The 16,660-nt window shown below is 42.6% G+C and overlaps 1 protein-coding gene across 1 annotated transcript in view; it reads left to right on the forward strand.

Moving 5' to 3' along the window:
* The window catches only part of CCT4 (chaperonin containing TCP1 subunit 4), a 119,921-nt gene that overhangs the window by 29,560 nt on the left and 73,701 nt on the right, over nucleotides 1–16,660 (forward strand). Inside the window, exon 4 of the mRNA XM_030196167.1 lies at nucleotides 8,859–8,967. Within this exon, the coding sequence (XP_030052027.1) occupies nucleotides 8,859–8,967 (109 nt within the window). The remainder of the gene's footprint in view (nucleotides 1–8,858; nucleotides 8,968–16,660) is intronic.

Raw genomic sequence — 16,660 nt, forward strand, 5'->3', positions numbered from 1 at the left:
TATGAGTTTAAGATAGCGGCATTTGCGGATGACCTCTTGGTACTAGTAACGGACCCTCGGGAGTCTTTTTGGGTGTTAATGGATATACTGAAAGAATATGGAGATTATGCAGGCCTAAGCTTAAATTTAGCTAAATCAGAAGCGTTGGCCTCCTCCCCGAAGGTGAGACGGTTATGGGATGGAGACTTCTCGTTGAGCTGGGCTGATGATTCATTTAAATATTTAGGGATTAGGCTGACCATGGAATTGGAAAAACTATACGCTCTCAACATAAACATTTTATTAGAAGACACAAAGAGTCAATTGGGAAAATGGGAAGGCCTCCCACTATCTTTACAGGGTAGGATGAACTTAATACAAATGGTAATATTTCCTTGATGGTTGTACGTAATGCAAACACTCCCTCTATGCTTGCTTCAGAAAGATTTCAAAGGGGCGGCTAGGGCCTGTAGCAGCTTTTGTTGGGCAAAGAAGAAACCTAAACTGCAGGCTACGTTTATGGTAGGGGGGTGGCAACAAGGAGGGCTAGGATTACCAGATTTACAATTGTATAATCAAGCATGTTTACTGCAACATTTAGGAGATTGGCTCGATCAGACTCAGGTATTTACACCGATTGAGTATCAGCAAGAATACTTCTCCCCCTATGACTTCATCACACTGCTACACCAAGCACGCGGCCAGCTCCCGACCCACTTTAAAAACTGCACATTACTCCAGCCAATAAGGGAGGCGTGGAGGTCACTAGTTAAAAGATTGAGAGGACACCCTTTAGTCTCAGACCTGTTAGCTCTTAGAGGTAACTTAGATTTTGGTCCAGGTCAAGATAATTCAACGTTTTTGAGGTGGGAGAGGGTTGGAATCACGAGGGTGGAACATTTACTGGGTAGGGACGGAGACCTTAAGTTATGAGGAGTTGCAAAACAAGATTGGGACAGCCTGGGGGGACCGATTTGCATATGCCCAAATTAAACACTATTATTAAATTTGAATAAAAACGCATTGAGGGTGAAACTGGGAAATACGTGCATTTTTTCAGGAACTAGAGGCAATCAGAATATCAGTGTCATCTCTCCATAAAGTGTTGGTAAAGAGGTCTGCCCCGAAAAACTTCCTAACTATCAAACAAATGGGAAAAGGAATCGGGGGAGTCATTAGCGGGCTGGGATGTTGAGGCTACATTGAGGGGCATCCCGACTCTTACTATAGATGAGAGACTGCGAGAATGCAGTTATAGGGTGGTCATGCGGGCATATATGTCTAGGCAACAGCTGGCGTATGTAGGTCACATGCAAGAGGCTAGGTGTATCAAATGTGATTACTCACCCCACACTCTTTATCCTGCTTTTTGGGGATGCCCAGGAGTATGAGCTTTCTGGGAGCGGATACAGGGATATATGTCTAAAATATTAGGGACACCGGTGGGTGGGACCTGGGACCACTTTGTGTTAGATACCCCACTAGCATTCCGCCCACAGACTAGGGGAGCACGGCTGTGGTGCCAAAAGCTATGCCTGGTGACTCAAAAAATCATATTACAGAGCTGGATAGTCCCAGAGCTACCATCTTTTAAACTATCTTTTAACTGTTTCTACAACAGCGTATTGTATTATTCTGAAATGTATTATTGACTTGTATTACTGGCGCCAACCTCTAACTGCTAATACTGCTTCATACTGTATTGTACTGAATTGTACTATTGACCGTTATTATTGACTACTGACCTCTAAGTGCTTACATTGCACCATATTGCATTATTTTGGATAATATAAGTGTTCGCTAAAATCCCATCAACTACTACTGCTCCTATTGCATTAGAGTGCATTTTACAATTTTGTACTATTAACTATAAGTTTTCACCAGTTATAGTATCCTGAATTGTTAGCCATTAATTTCCATCAACCTTACTGTATTATACAAAATCAACGTCATAATGAATATTTCCAAATTGCTCTTAATAATTTATTTCCTATCCCTAATCTCTCATGGACTGACCATTACTCCCACAAACAACAATATACTCACAGTACTTAATCCTTGCAGATTACCTAAATACAATACTCCTCACCAGAAGAATAACAACCAATTAAAAGGAAAATCTGCTACACATGGCTACAGTCAATTCAAAGGAAAGAAAGGACAAAATAAGACCAGATTCCAAGATGATAGACAACTAACAAAAATTAACACATCTTCGATCCTAACCGAATCCTACCAACCAATTGGGTTATGTAAATGCCAGATCAGTAGTCAATAAAACAACAATAATAACAGATTGGATCGTTTCAGACAATCTCGCTTTTTTTATCAGCGAGACCTGGATTCATGACCCTAAAGACCCCATAATTTTAGACTTATGCCCCCCCCCCCCCCCCCCCGGTTATAAAATTACCCATTGGACAAGAAATGGAAAAAGAGGAGGAGGTATAGCTATAATTCACAGATCCCACTTCATTGTTACTACCATAACCGAATCCATACTCCCCCAAATCGAAATTGCCTCAGTCAGAATCAATCATATTAATCTGCTTGACCACCTTAATATAATCCTGTTTTACAGACCACCAGGAAACTGGATCAACTGCCAAGCACACTTTATGGACTTTATTTCGAACACATGTGTTTCTATCTCCAACCTTATTATATTAGTGGATATTAATCTTCAGCTTGAAAGATCCTAATGCTATTAATGTGCGCAAATGCATGGATCTCTTCCTTTTATGGGATCTTCATTGGCCAAATATGGAACCAACCCATATTAAAGGACATACACTTGACATCATTACATATAAATTCTCATCAACCCTAAATCTTTCATTAACAACCACAAAACGGACAGCTATACCATGGTCTGATCACTACAAATTGAATCTTATCCTCCAATGGCGAAAAAATGACTTACACCATATTAAAGAACGCTTGTCCTATACCACGAGAGGCCAGATTGACCCGGTTAATCAGTTCATGAGAAACTGGGACGAAACAAGTGAAAACACACTAAACAAAATAGCACCAGTCAATACAAAAATCACAAAACCACGTCCCTGGTTTAATGACAAACTACTACATATGAAGAATCTGTAGGAAACTTAAAAGAGCATGGGCCAAAACCAAAACAGACTCAAACAAAACCATATGGAGAAAAGCCATAAGCACATACACAAACAGCATAAAGAAAGCGAAAGCAGAATGCTACAGTACATATATGAACGTCGACCAGACCAGTACAAAAAAGATATTCGAATATATGAACAAACTACTGAAAACCCAGAACATATTGGCAACAACTGAAACACCACCAACTGCAGACAAACTTGAACAATACTTCAAAAACAAAATAACAAACACAAGATCAAACCAACATCACAGACTACCTACAGGACTGCGAAACAACAACCACACCGCAGCAGACAATATGGACCACGTTCAAACCACCCCAGCTAGACACAGTAAAAACACAATTGACAAAATACGCGCGTGCATACTGCCTACTTGACAAATGCCCCAACTACATGATGAAAAACCCACCAGACTGGTTCATTGAGTACCTCAACAATCACATCACATACATGTTTGAAAGAGGTCAATTTCCAACAGACAAAGGCAACATAGTACTCACACCTATCCCTAAAAACATTGCCATCAAGTTCAGTCATATCACTAGTAGCCTCAATACCACTACTGACCAAAACAATGGAAGGTCTAGTTACTTGACAAAATTCTCAATTCTTCATAAATCCCAATAAGGTTTCAGATTACAACACAGCACTGAGATGATCATAACCACCCTGATAATGAAATTCAGATGCATAATATGCCAAGGACAAAATGTATTACTACTACAATTTGACATGTCAAGTGCATGCGACCTAGTAGACTACACCACGCTAATGACACTGCTCGACAGCATAGGAATCAGCAGTGCAGTGGCAACATGATTCAGTGGCTTCCTAAAGACCAGATCCTACATTGTAAAGATGTCCAACCAAACATCAGCCTCATGGATCTCTGAGTGGGGGGGTACCACAGGGTTCAACAGTACTGTTCAATGTAATGATGGTGCCACTTGGAAAAAATCTGGAATTAATGGGTTTCACCCCATTTATATATGCAGACGACATCGCCATCATCGTATCTTTCCAAAACAATATCACAAACATACGGGACAAAATAATTACAGGATTGGACCTCATGGAAGAATGAGCAACAACTTTCAAACTCAAACTAGACAGAGACAAAACCAAATTCCTAGTATTATCCAGCCCACACAACCACATATCCTACCAAAAATTCACAATCAACCAACAAACATACCACATCGAAACACAACTTAAAATACTAGGAATCATTCTCGACAAATATCTAACACTGGACAATCAAATATCAGCAGTAACATCGAAATTCTTCAGAACACTATGGGAGCTGAGAAGAATAAGAGACTATTTCATTTCCCTAGACAATCTTTCTGGATACTGGTCCAATGAATGATGATATCACAACTAGACTACTGCAATGCGGCATACGTAGGGTGCAAGGAAAACACATTAAAATCACTTCAAACAGTCCAAAACACGGCAGCAAGACTGATTTTCAAGAAATCGAAATACGAAAGAGCAACCCCACTGCTTGAAACACTACATTGGCTACCAGTCAAGGCAAGAATATTTTTCGTAAGTACATAAGTATTGCCATGCTGGGACAGACCAAAGGTCCATCAAGCCCAGCATCCTGTTTCCCAACAGTGGACAATCCAGGTCACAAATACTGGCAAGATCCCCAAAAAAGTACAAAACATTTTATGCTGCTTATCCCAGAAATAGTGGATTTTTCCGCAAGTCCAATTTAATAATGGTCTATGGACTTTTCCTTTAGGAAGCCGTCCAAACCTTTTTTTAAACTCTGCTAAGCTAACCACCTTTACCACATTTTCTGGCAACAAATTCCAGAGTTGAATTACAAGTTGAGTGAAGAAACATTTTCTCTGATTCGTTTTAAATTTACTACTTTGTAGCTTCATCGTATGCCTAGTATTTTTGGAAAGCGTAAACAGACGCTTCACATTTACCCGTTCCACTCCAATCATTATTTTATAGCCCTCTATCATATCTCCCCTCAGCCATCTCTTCTCCAGACTGAAGAGCCCTAGACGCTTTAACCTTTCCTCATAGGGAAGTCGTCCATCCCCTTTATCATTTTAGTTGCCCTTCTCTGCACCTTTTCTAATTCCACTATATCTTTTTTGAGAGATGGCGACCAGAATTGAACACAATATTCGAGGTGAGCACCCTAATCTTCAAGATACTATTTGGAATGGCACCTGAATATACGCTTAACACGATTGAACTATCCTCAAGAAATGCCAGCCCAATAAACGGAAACTACCTACTCCCACATCTACCCAACTGCAAAAACACCATCCTCAAAACTATCTACACAGCAGGATTTAGCTACCAGGATTCCAAATGATGGAACTTGATACCAAAACCATAAGAATCTTCTCCAATTCAGAAAAGAAATGAAAACCTACCTCTTCAAAAAAAATTCTATAGCTAATCACAAAGATGTGGCCTTCCTTACAAATCTACCTCTTCAAAAACTATATGAATAAACATCACCAAAACTCCTACAAGCTACCACTGCCTTTTCTTCTTCAAGTCTGCCTCATCAAAAACTCTATGAATAACCACATGAACTATAGATGCCCTCTATACATTGCACAGCACTATTGTAACTCCACCAAAATGTAAATTGTAAACCACTTTGAACTGAAATTTGTTTTTGGATAATACTGGGATACAAGAAGGCATAAATAAATAAATCTGGAGTTGACTAAAGCCCATAAAAAATTCACTCAGCTTTTTTTTTTTTTTTTTTTAATCCAAACAGGGTCATAAGCAGTGCACTCTTATTGGTTAGCAGACCAAATTTCCTTTACTTATGCCCGGGCTGGGCTGACTCTGGACTGTTGTGCCATAGTGACATAGATAGTCCACTTGAGATCAGCCCACACATTCACATCTCGCTACTGTTGGGAACAGGACTCCCAATGTGATGATCAGTTTGGTCAGACAGTGCTTCAGAATCTAGGGGCTAGAATCCAACTCCACCCCCTTAGACTGATTTCTTTCTGTTCCAGGCTGCCTACAAAACAAAATATAGCTACAGAACCCCATAAGTCCTGCCTGTTATGGGCCTTGTTAGTGTTCCCTATTTTTAAGGCAGCCTGGGTAGCTAGGGACCATAATCTGTAAGAATATGGTATCCTGCTTTTCGTCGAGAAAAATTATCTGTAGTAGGACAGCAGAATGCATACCTTTACATACCCATCTACCTCCCTTTGTAGATGAAAGCTGTGCATATTAGACTGACCAAGTTCTAGGTGACAGCAGCAGGCGGAAAGATGGGTGCATATGCAGTGCAATATGTCCAAAAACTAATGGAAAATTAGTTTGCTAAGATTCCCCTACAGGCTCTGTCGGATGACATTGCTCATCTGTAAGAATATGTGTCCTTTTCTCCTCAGTGAACACCTGCTACAGGTGAGTAACATTGCTTTCCCAATAGTCAATGTGGTGCTGACTATGGTGACCAAAAAGAGAGCTGTCCTGAAGAATCTGAAAGATTAGAAGTTTGAAGCTCTTCTGAAACAGTGATTTGAAGTGTTAGCCCTGGGGCTGCAGATGGCTATCTTGAGCGCCTATATGTCCAGGGTATGTTCTACGCAGGTTGCATATGACAGATGTGGCCCACTTGGAGTCAGGCCTCTGTCATGGATGTATTGTAGGCTAGGACATTGGCAGTTTTGGTCTTGTTGAGGTGTCTCGCTCTGTAATTGGACAGCCGACCTGGCCCCCAAATTCTGTCTCAACCGACTACTGTTCAGAGGTAAGCTGCTGCTTGGAGATGATCTGGAACAGATGATTGTCAAGGATTTGGACAAGACCACCTGTAAACATTGCTAGAAGACATCTTGAGTCTCAGTCAAGGGCCACTTGTGAGAGACTATTGTCCAGCAAGGGATGTATGTTGGATAAAAGATCAAGGTTCTTGGTGTAGTTGATGACTTTTGGTTCAACTGCAAGAAGGGTTGCCAGGATCAGAAGGTCATAGGAGGCCTATAATGAGGCTATGGGGGCCCCTGCCCTTCCCATGAAGCAGGTTGGCTATCCACTTTTATGGAGAAGTGGACCCAGATTACCTCCAACCAACGAGTCATGGACATGATGCAGAGAGGCTGCATGCTGGAGTTTCCCCACACCTTAAGAGATGCCTTTAAGGTGCCCCCCCCCCCCCCCCCCCCAAAAAAAAAATAAAAAAAAGAAGAAGCCAATCATGTCCACCCTGGAGCATTTGGTTGTACTAGGGATGGCAGTTCTGGTTGTGGAAGAAGATTGGTTCACTGATGCTTTTCATTTCCTTTGTGGTCCTGAAATAGGAAGGCTCCTGTTGTATTCAGAATCTTAATATCGGAAACTCAAATTACCGAGAAAGATCTGGGCACTCCTAGCAAAGCAGGCTGTTGTGAAACGCCTAGCCACCCACCTGGGGTTACCCCGTGGCCACTTGGAGGGTCTATCCCCAGCACAGCTCGGGTCCGCCTGCACTTGCCACTTGTGCTCTACACTAGCACCCTGCTCCCATTGACTTGGTCACAACCACCTCTGGGCGAGTCTCCTCTCAAATTATCTCTAGTGGTTTCTAGGTTACCGGGGCCACACTCCCAGTGGTCCCACAGTTCCCAGAAAGCACTCACAGACCCAACACACAAACCACCAGGATTCTTTATCAGTCCAGACAGGTAGAGGTAATAATTGTATTGTCTTATAAATATATTGAACAATGAACAGAAAATGTACAATCAGCAAATAACAGGTAATTGAAATATGGATCAATTATAACACTAACTAAACATTTGTTTATTTTCTAAAAAGTACCTGGGGAGATCAGGACATATAGCTGCTCACTAGTTATTAAATATAACGTTTTACAGGACTTCAGCAGAGAACCGTCTTTCTCTCTTCTCCCGGGCTGAAACGGGGGGGCGGGGGGGGGGGGGGAGAAACCCCAGTACAATTCAAAAAAAGGAGCACCTGGGCCTATCGGAGGCCTGTCAACAAGTTTTAAAAGTGTACTGCTCACATTACTGTAGATTCACTTTTTCACTGAGTGAAACTAAAAGAGGGTATTCACTTTTCTACAACAGTTTTAACATAAAACATGCATTACCTGCTGTCCAAACTAGAGAAATGCACTTCAAGAGTTAATTTAGGCAATTTACAGGCTTAAAACACACTGTTCTGTCACAGGAGCATGAGCAAGATATCACAGCAGGAGAGCCATTTAAAATAACAAGAGGGTTAAGGACTTATGTTGCCTTTCCCTTTACAGTGCTGTTCTGTATCCTTTTGGGAAAAGGAGAGGGTGGCATTGCACGCCTTACCACTCCTCCCCTCCCCATGACTCTATACACAGTTGTAATTTTCTGCTGCTTTACTTGTACCTTTAATTATCCCACTTTCCTGCTCTCTCCATATTACAGACTGGTGAGGTAAAAGGAATTTGTTTCCTTCTAGTTACCCACAAAGCTTCTGGAGATTCACATTGTCTTGACCTGCAGCATGCACTTAGATTCCCAGGCATGAATCAATTTTAGACACACAGGCATATTTTCAAAGCACTTAGCCTTCCAAAGTTCCATAGGTTTCTATGGAACTTTGGAAGGCTAAGTGCTTTGAAAATATGCCTCATAGCTTATCTCCTGTTTAGCCAAGGCATCCTTCTTACTCTAGTGTTTTGACTCTCTTCCACCCTAATAGATAGTGATTTGTTCTTACAGTCCTTTACTTTTTTTTTTTTAGTTGGTGGAGTTATCCAAAGCACAAGATATTGAAGCCGGGGATGGCACTACATCTGTTGTTGTTATTGCTGGTGCTCTGTTAGATGCCTGCTCAAAACTGCTCCAAAAAGGTATTTTTTTTAACTTGTTCTCACTGATAATTTGAGGAAAGGATGGAATATGCCCTACATTTCAGTTAATTGTTTTTAAGTCGTGCCCTGTAATTGAATTGTAGAATAATGTTATCTGCTCAGTTGTGTTTAGTAAGATACTATTTCCTTAGTGTAACATGTTGAGTATTCATGCAGATACTCGAATAGTATACTATTAATTTTCTGTATTTATATTCCATATTTTATAGCACTAGGTTAAACATTGAATTAGTTATGGATGCTGAAATATATAGAGTGTCTTTCCTTCTCCTCCTGCTGGACCAGTCCAGACTAATGTGTGTTCTCCCCTAGCCAGCAGGGGAGTGCAGAGCAGTGGCGTAGCCAGAATGTAATTTTTGGGTGGGCCAGTGGGTAGGTTGGGTGGGCATGCATTTCTTCTTCCCTTCTCTACCCCCCCCCCCCCCATGAACTTTAAAAGTTAAATACTATAAATTTGAACCCCACCCCACCCCGACATCCCATCTGAGCCCCCCTGCACGACCCAGTCCCCACCTGCCTACCAGCTCCACGATCGACGAGCAGACGACCCTCGTCTTCCATCCGGCATCGAGTCTTAAAAAAAAAAAGCCCGGAGAAACGCCTCACGTCTGCTGTGCACTGCTGTAAAGCAAGCAGCAAATCGTCTCGTCGGTCCTTCCTTCACTGTGTCCCGCCCTCTGATGTAACTTCCTATTTCCGCAAGGGCGGGCACAGTGAAGGAAGGACCGACGAGACGATTTGCTGCTTGCTTTACAGCAGTGCACAGCAGACGCGAGGCGTTTCTCCGGGCTTTTTTTTTTTAAGACTCGATGCCGGATGGAAGACGAGGGTCGTCTGCTCGTCGATCGTGGAGCTGGTAGGCAGGTGAGGACTGCAGTGCCAGCAGAGCACCCCCCTCCCCACCTGCTGACACCCGGGACTGGGCGGGCCTGGAGGGAAACTGGCTGGGCCCATCCAGGCCCACCCGTGGCTACGCCCCTGGTGCAGAGGGCAATGAACTTCAGTGACCTCACCACCACTGTATGGATTAGTGCAGTCCTATAGCCCTCCAGTATTCTCTGCTTCTAATAGGTGTGTTCAGGGTGTAGATTGGATTGGACGGTTTCAGTTCAACTGTTGGATGGCTGTAACGATGGAAAGTTAAGTAGGCAGTGTGATCTGGTTCTTGGAGATATGGGTCATGGGTTGTGTCCCTGGGAAACCAGAAGCTCTTGGGGTCAATCCAAGGAAATTCGCCTGATTGAGCTGTAGGAGTCACAGCCCCTTTATAGTTCTTACTTGGCTTGGAGCTGCTGATGAGTAACCCCCAGGATCGAATACAGTGGGTGGGGGCATTGTGCAGGGAGGGTGCAGCCTTTAGGGAGCCCCTCCTGTATTTGTGAGTGCCTTGATTCCTTCCTCCCTGTTTGTCTCCCATCCCTTCTGTATGGGAGCGCAATTTCTTTTCTTTTTAAGTGCTTACTAGGCTTCAAAGACAGGGAGCAAGCCTGCAGGGGCTCCAGGGACAGGCCAGAGCCAGTTTCAGACTAGCTTGGGCAAAAGAGGCGGTGTTCTAGTGGCTGCACAGGCTGCACCAGACTGCAGTGAGCAGCAGCATAGTTTGGTCACTGGCTTTGTTTTTTTCCTCCCCCTGCCAGTGATAGGGAAGCAGTGGGGCAGCCAGCAATGAAGCACCAGAGGATGACTGAGGCCTGGCTGGTTCTTGGGCCGGCATCTGAAGATCTTTTCCCACTGGCAGAAAATGTAGCCATTTTGAGAGACTGTGTTTCCTGTGCACTGGGCTGCAGGGTTGAGAGGATAGAAACCCCAGTGACGGGAGAATTCATGAGTGTCAATGGAAGGAACTACAAGAAGGGAGCTTTTGGGGGGAGGGGGGGAGTCCAGTCAGCTCTTTGGTCCTGGGCCAAGAGCTAGTAAGGGAAGAAGCCCAAGCTGCAGAGGAGAGGTGAAAGTCTTCTTCTGGATTCGGAATGTGAGAGGGAGTTTTTGCATTTAGATGAAGATGAGTCCTCAGTTAATTTCTTAGGCAGTTGGAGCTGCCATCCCTCATCTTCCAGGTAACGTTCTTTCTCAATATGATAGAGGTGCCAGAGGAGAAATTAGTGGATAGGGACTCATTTCTGGAGGCTGTAACAAGACTGAAATCCTTTCCCTTTCATAAGGTCCTACGTAAGATCATGTTGGAGGAGAAAAACCCAAACCTTGTGTTCAGGGGAGTTAGATGTTTGAATTTTTTGATGTAATTCTTCTTTATTATGTTCCTCCAAGTGCAAACACTTTCATATAGGATAACTATTCAAAATCTTGTTTATGAAAATGGTAGTTTCCTCTTATTATTGGGTTTCAGCACTTGTATTAGATGTTCAAGGGCTCCGGACTGGACTTTTACTTGCACAAGCCTGAGCATGCACATAACTGAAGTTACCATTTTCATACCATTATTTAAGAAATCACAGAGAGTTGGTGTAGCTTAACTTATTTATTACAGTACTGCTATTGGACTGTTAACAATTTTCTGAAAAAGATCAATAAAACAAATACAAAATTTGCAACTCTAGTGTTATTTGAAAGGTATTTAAAAATCTGTAATTGTTTTCTGTACTGTGTTTTGTCTATTTGTGTTGTAGACAAGGTTCTTACTTGCACCTAACCTGACCGTGCACATAACTGAAGTTACCATTTTCATACCGTTATTTAAGAAATCAGAGTCAAGGGATGTCCGCTCTCACCCTTACTATTTGTCTTGAGTATAGACCCCTTGATACGGGAAATTATCTCGAACCCAGACATTAAAGGAGTGGAAATAGGGGGAACACGGCTTTAAAGTCTCGGCCTTCGCGTACGATCTCTTGGTACACCTGACTAACCCCCAGGAATCCCTTCTAAACTTAATGGACAGCACTGCAGAATTTGGGGATTTTTCAGGGTTCAAACTAAACTTAGATAAATCTCTAGCGTTGCCTACTAGCCCATGGTACGTAGACATTGGGAGGGACAGTTCCCCTTGCGGTGGACGACGCGTCAGTTTCGATATTTAGGTGTTAAACTCCCATACAAAACATTCCTGATACGAGACCTAAATGTGGCCCACTTGTTGGACCAGACGGGACAGATGCTATCATGGTGGGCATGCCTACCCGTATCATTACATGGCCGAATACAATTATTTAATATGATTTTATTTCCCAAATGGCTATATATATATATTACAAACCTTGCCGACTCAGCTTCTTAAGAAAGAAGTTAAAGCCTTATATAGTTTACTATCCAAGTTTTGTTGGCAAGGGAAGAAACCAAGAACCCAATTTAAAAACTTATTAGGCTCATGGAGCCAAGGGGGACTAGGGGTGCCGGACATGCAAGGCTACAGTTGGGCATGCTTGTTAAGGCATCTGGGGGATTGGGTCCTGGATAAACAAAGATATACTCCTCGGAAATTAGAGCAGGCAACATATGGTAAATGGAATGTTTTTTCGTTAATACACTGCCCTACGGGTAAACTTCCTGAGGAAATACGCAATAACCATCTCTTGAAGTTGATTCGGGCATCATGGAACTTTCGATCCCATTGCTAGGAGGGAATCCACGGCAATCGGATCATATACCACTAGTGGGGAATCCGGAGTTTGCCCCAGGTAATGATAATAGTAGTTTCTGACGATGGGAGAGCAAGGGGATCCATTATATCCAAGATCTGTTAGACACAGAAGGGCGGATGTGGACATGGGAGACAATGTTGGTGTCTGGGAAGGTAGAGACACGGGACCTATTCGCCTATCGGCAAATACAACACTATATCCAAAGCTTGAATATAGTGGATCAACGGTTCTCCCTCAGAAAATACTCAAGTTTTTTGAGCTTATTTAGGATAGGGGGATCTCGATATCAACATTGAACGTAGCATTAGATAACATACAGAGGAAACCAGGGAAGGAGATACTACAACTGCGGTGGAACCGAGATTTGGGACTACCAGCCGCCTCCATAGATTTGGTTAAACTAATAGGGCGTATACCATCGGGGTCGGTTAGCGCAGAACTTCGAGAATGTAATTTTAAAGTACTACATAGAGCATATTTCACACAGGAATGCCTCTTTAAGGTAGGAGGGATTATTAGTTCCCCAAACTGCATGAAATGTAAGAAGGAGATAAACTCAATCATACATGCGTTTTGGGAATGTGTGCAAATCCAAGCATTTTGGAAAAAAGTGGCCCTCTATTTGGAACATCTGGGGGGGGGGGGGGCGACCGGTGAGGCTATCCCCGACAGGATTTCTATTAGACCGCTTTGAGGACTTTGGGCTACAAGATAAACATTTTAAATTGCTCATTTGGAAAGCAGGGGTGTTGGGCAAGAGAGTAGTGTTGGGGGTGTGGACCAGCGATCAGGCTCCATCATATTGGCAATGGAGGAATAGATTACATAAGCTGATGCTATTGGAACTCCAGTATGCCCGCTCGACGTTCAATAGAAAAAAATTATTTCTTTTAACCTGGGATAGGTATATTCAGTCCTTGTCCCATAGAGCCCGCAGTCTGTTATTGAACTCGATATCTTGAGGAGACCTATAGAGAGCAGCAAAGAAAAAAGAGCTAGAAAAAGTGGGGACTGGGGCGCCTCGCGGCCTCGGATGGCACAGAGTCGAATTTTGGGGGGGGGAGAAAGACGAAGGGATAGGGGAAGAGGGGAGGGTAGAAGATAAACGGAGCAATGGGGAAGAACAACGGGTTATTAAAGACTGGACACGCTGAGCATTACTACTTACAATCAGTTGGGAGGATTACACTCCCTGGGGGGGGGGAGGGGGTAAAACCCCGGGGGGGGGGGGGGAATAGGGTATGATGGGGAATAAAATATTAAATGGTTGATGTTCAGCTGGTTTCGGTGCTCATGTTTGACAATCAAGATTTGTACTAAACGCATGAGAAAAATCTGTTGTGTACTTATCTACAATTTCATCATTAAAAATGTAGAAACATAAAGTTATAGAGGTGGGAGGGAGAAAATGTACACTCTTGATGACAAAGCAGAAGACTTGTATTGAGGTGTATACAAATGAGGAATTACTCAAATGTTGCTAACAGAAATGTTAAGTCTTTGTTTATTCTGTTGATCATCAATAAAAATTGTTGAAACATAAAAAGAAATCAGTAAGTATAGCTTAACTTGTTTATTACAGCACTGCTGTTGGACTGTTAACAATTTTCTGAAAAAGATCAATAAAACATAAATAAAAATTTGGCAACACAGAACTAGTGTTATTTAAAAGGTATTTAAAAAATCTGTAATTGTTTTCTGTACAGTGTTTTGTCTATTTGTGTTTTAGACGAGGTTCAGCAGGTCATAATAATGTTCATAACTCTGGCAACCATTACCCTCTAGATAAGCTCTTACAATATTCAAGCTTTGTAATGCAGCAGCAAATGTCACAGTGAGTATTGCTTCATATTCACTGCCAACGTCCACCCCCACTGGCTCATCTGTGTCTCAACATCCTCAGCCAAAGACTGTAACTCCTAGCAAGTCTCTTCATCGTTTATATCCGCAGAAGTCTGCAAGTCGTCACCGACAGCCACATAGCAGTCAAACTCCTCTGGAGTAACTCCTGTTGGGAGATCCACAGTGGATGCAGGATTGCCAGTATCGTAGAATTCTTTCTTAAAGCTCATCCGTCTGTAGCAGTTGGCAATCGTACTTTGGGTAACTCAACACCAGACCTCCTCCTGCATGTGTAGTGCATCCAGTAGGCTTAGCTTGCAAACCAACTCGGTTGCTCTCTTGTCAGTGTTTTCATCATGCCCCCCGTCAGATGGCTCTGTAATGCTTCTTGAAATTGGCTATGATATCCTGATCCATTGGTTGGATAAGTGAAGTTGGGTGGTTGGAATACAACCTTAACGTTTGATAGTCTGACATCAAAGCTGTGTGCTGCACTGTTGTCACATAGTATCAAAATTTCACCTGCGCATTGTGTTGTTCAATTTTTTCAGCCATTGCAGTCAAATTTCTCTGGTCATCCAAGCATTTTTGTTTGCTTCAAAGGCCACTGGGAGTTTAACGTTCTTGAAGCAACGTGGCAGTTTACTTTTCCAGATTGTTAGTGGCGCCAATTTTTCACTTCCATCCATGTTGCATGAGAGTAGCAGTGTTGGTCTTTCCTTTGGCACTTTTGTTCCGGCTACCTCAGCCTGCTTGAATGCCAGCGTCCCATCTGGAATAGCTCTTCAATAAAGACCCGTTTCATCTACATTGAAAATGTTGCGTGGTTGGTAATCTTTCATGATGCCCGGTAGAACATTTTATACATCGTTCCACACCCATCTGTAAGGTATGTTATATACAAGAGGTACTTAGCTGACAGAATACTGCTAAATAGCAATTATTCTGGACTCGTGTCTAGGGGAGTGTACTTCGTTATCCCAATGACAAGCTAGCTGTGCTGGAAAAAGGAACAATGCCACAGAAGGAATATATATATTATTTATAGAAATATTTATAAATAGTTCTGCAGCAAAATGCCAAGCAAAATACAATAACTTGCTATAAAAATAGATTATCACCAAAATAGAAAATGATATATTATTATCCTTATGGACTAACTAAATGAGTGATTACACAACCAAACAATACCGATCCTAATGATTATTAGGAGATCTTATACCACACGTCTTATGCAAAATACAAAGTTAGCAGCTAAATTCATAGACCATAAATCTTGACATAAAACCCATCTGTCACAGAATAACGACAAGGACTAATTATCCCCCTGGCCATAGGAATAAATCCTGTTATCTCACCCTGCAGTCTGAGGCAGACTTCCAGTGGTTCTGAAGTGGATTTATCCTCTTAGACTCAAGCTGAATTCCCAGCGAGTCTCTGGGTCAAGGAATTAAGTCTGAGATTTGAATCCTGAATGCAAAGAGCACAGTCTTTAGGCAAGGCCTGATACTGTAGCTGAGCGAACCTCGTGTATTTGTCACAAGGTATGCAGTTCACTGGTGTTTAGGAAAATCAGTCTCTAGCTCATTTAGAGCCTTCTGTTCACCTGCAAATCCTCCGGTTATTTCCTTTCCTTTTCTTCCTTTCTCTTTAGTCCAAACATTTTGGTATCCAAGGGTCAGGTGATACCTGTGGACCAATCACATACGGTGACATAATGTCCAGCCAGCTTCATGGTCAAGAAGCGAGCCTTCGTTCAGTGGCATGCAAACTCCCTGTCTGCTCAGATACCCCTGGAGCCCTGTGTTTCTCTCCTACAATCTTCCCAGGAGATAGCAGCCAGTGTGCAACACAGAATATGCCCTTGGATGAAATCATCTTGCAATGCTCAGCAGTAATGTTCATTTGTAACCAAGCTGGTTTCTGATAGTTACAGGCTCAGGCTAAAATCCGTATTGTTATAGGCCAAGACCAGCAAAGATGAGATTTCAGGTAAATACCCCTACACATCTCATCTGTATCTTGTTTTTTGCCATGCTGGTTCTTAAACTTGAAACCATCCAATCCATCCCTTCACTGTGCAAATCACAAGCTACTAGCCAATAAAAGTGAGTGAAGACTGCCCATCTGACCTCATTGATTCAGGCCTTGTGGTACAGTATTCAACTGCTGTGCTGCAGTGCGATTGGACATCACGAACCGGGGAGCCAATGAGGTTGGATGGATTACTC

This window comes from Microcaecilia unicolor, chromosome 3 (assembly GCF_901765095.1).
Source record: "Microcaecilia unicolor chromosome 3, aMicUni1.1, whole genome shotgun sequence".
Lineage (NCBI taxonomy): Eukaryota > Metazoa > Chordata > Amphibia > Gymnophiona > Siphonopidae > Microcaecilia > Microcaecilia unicolor.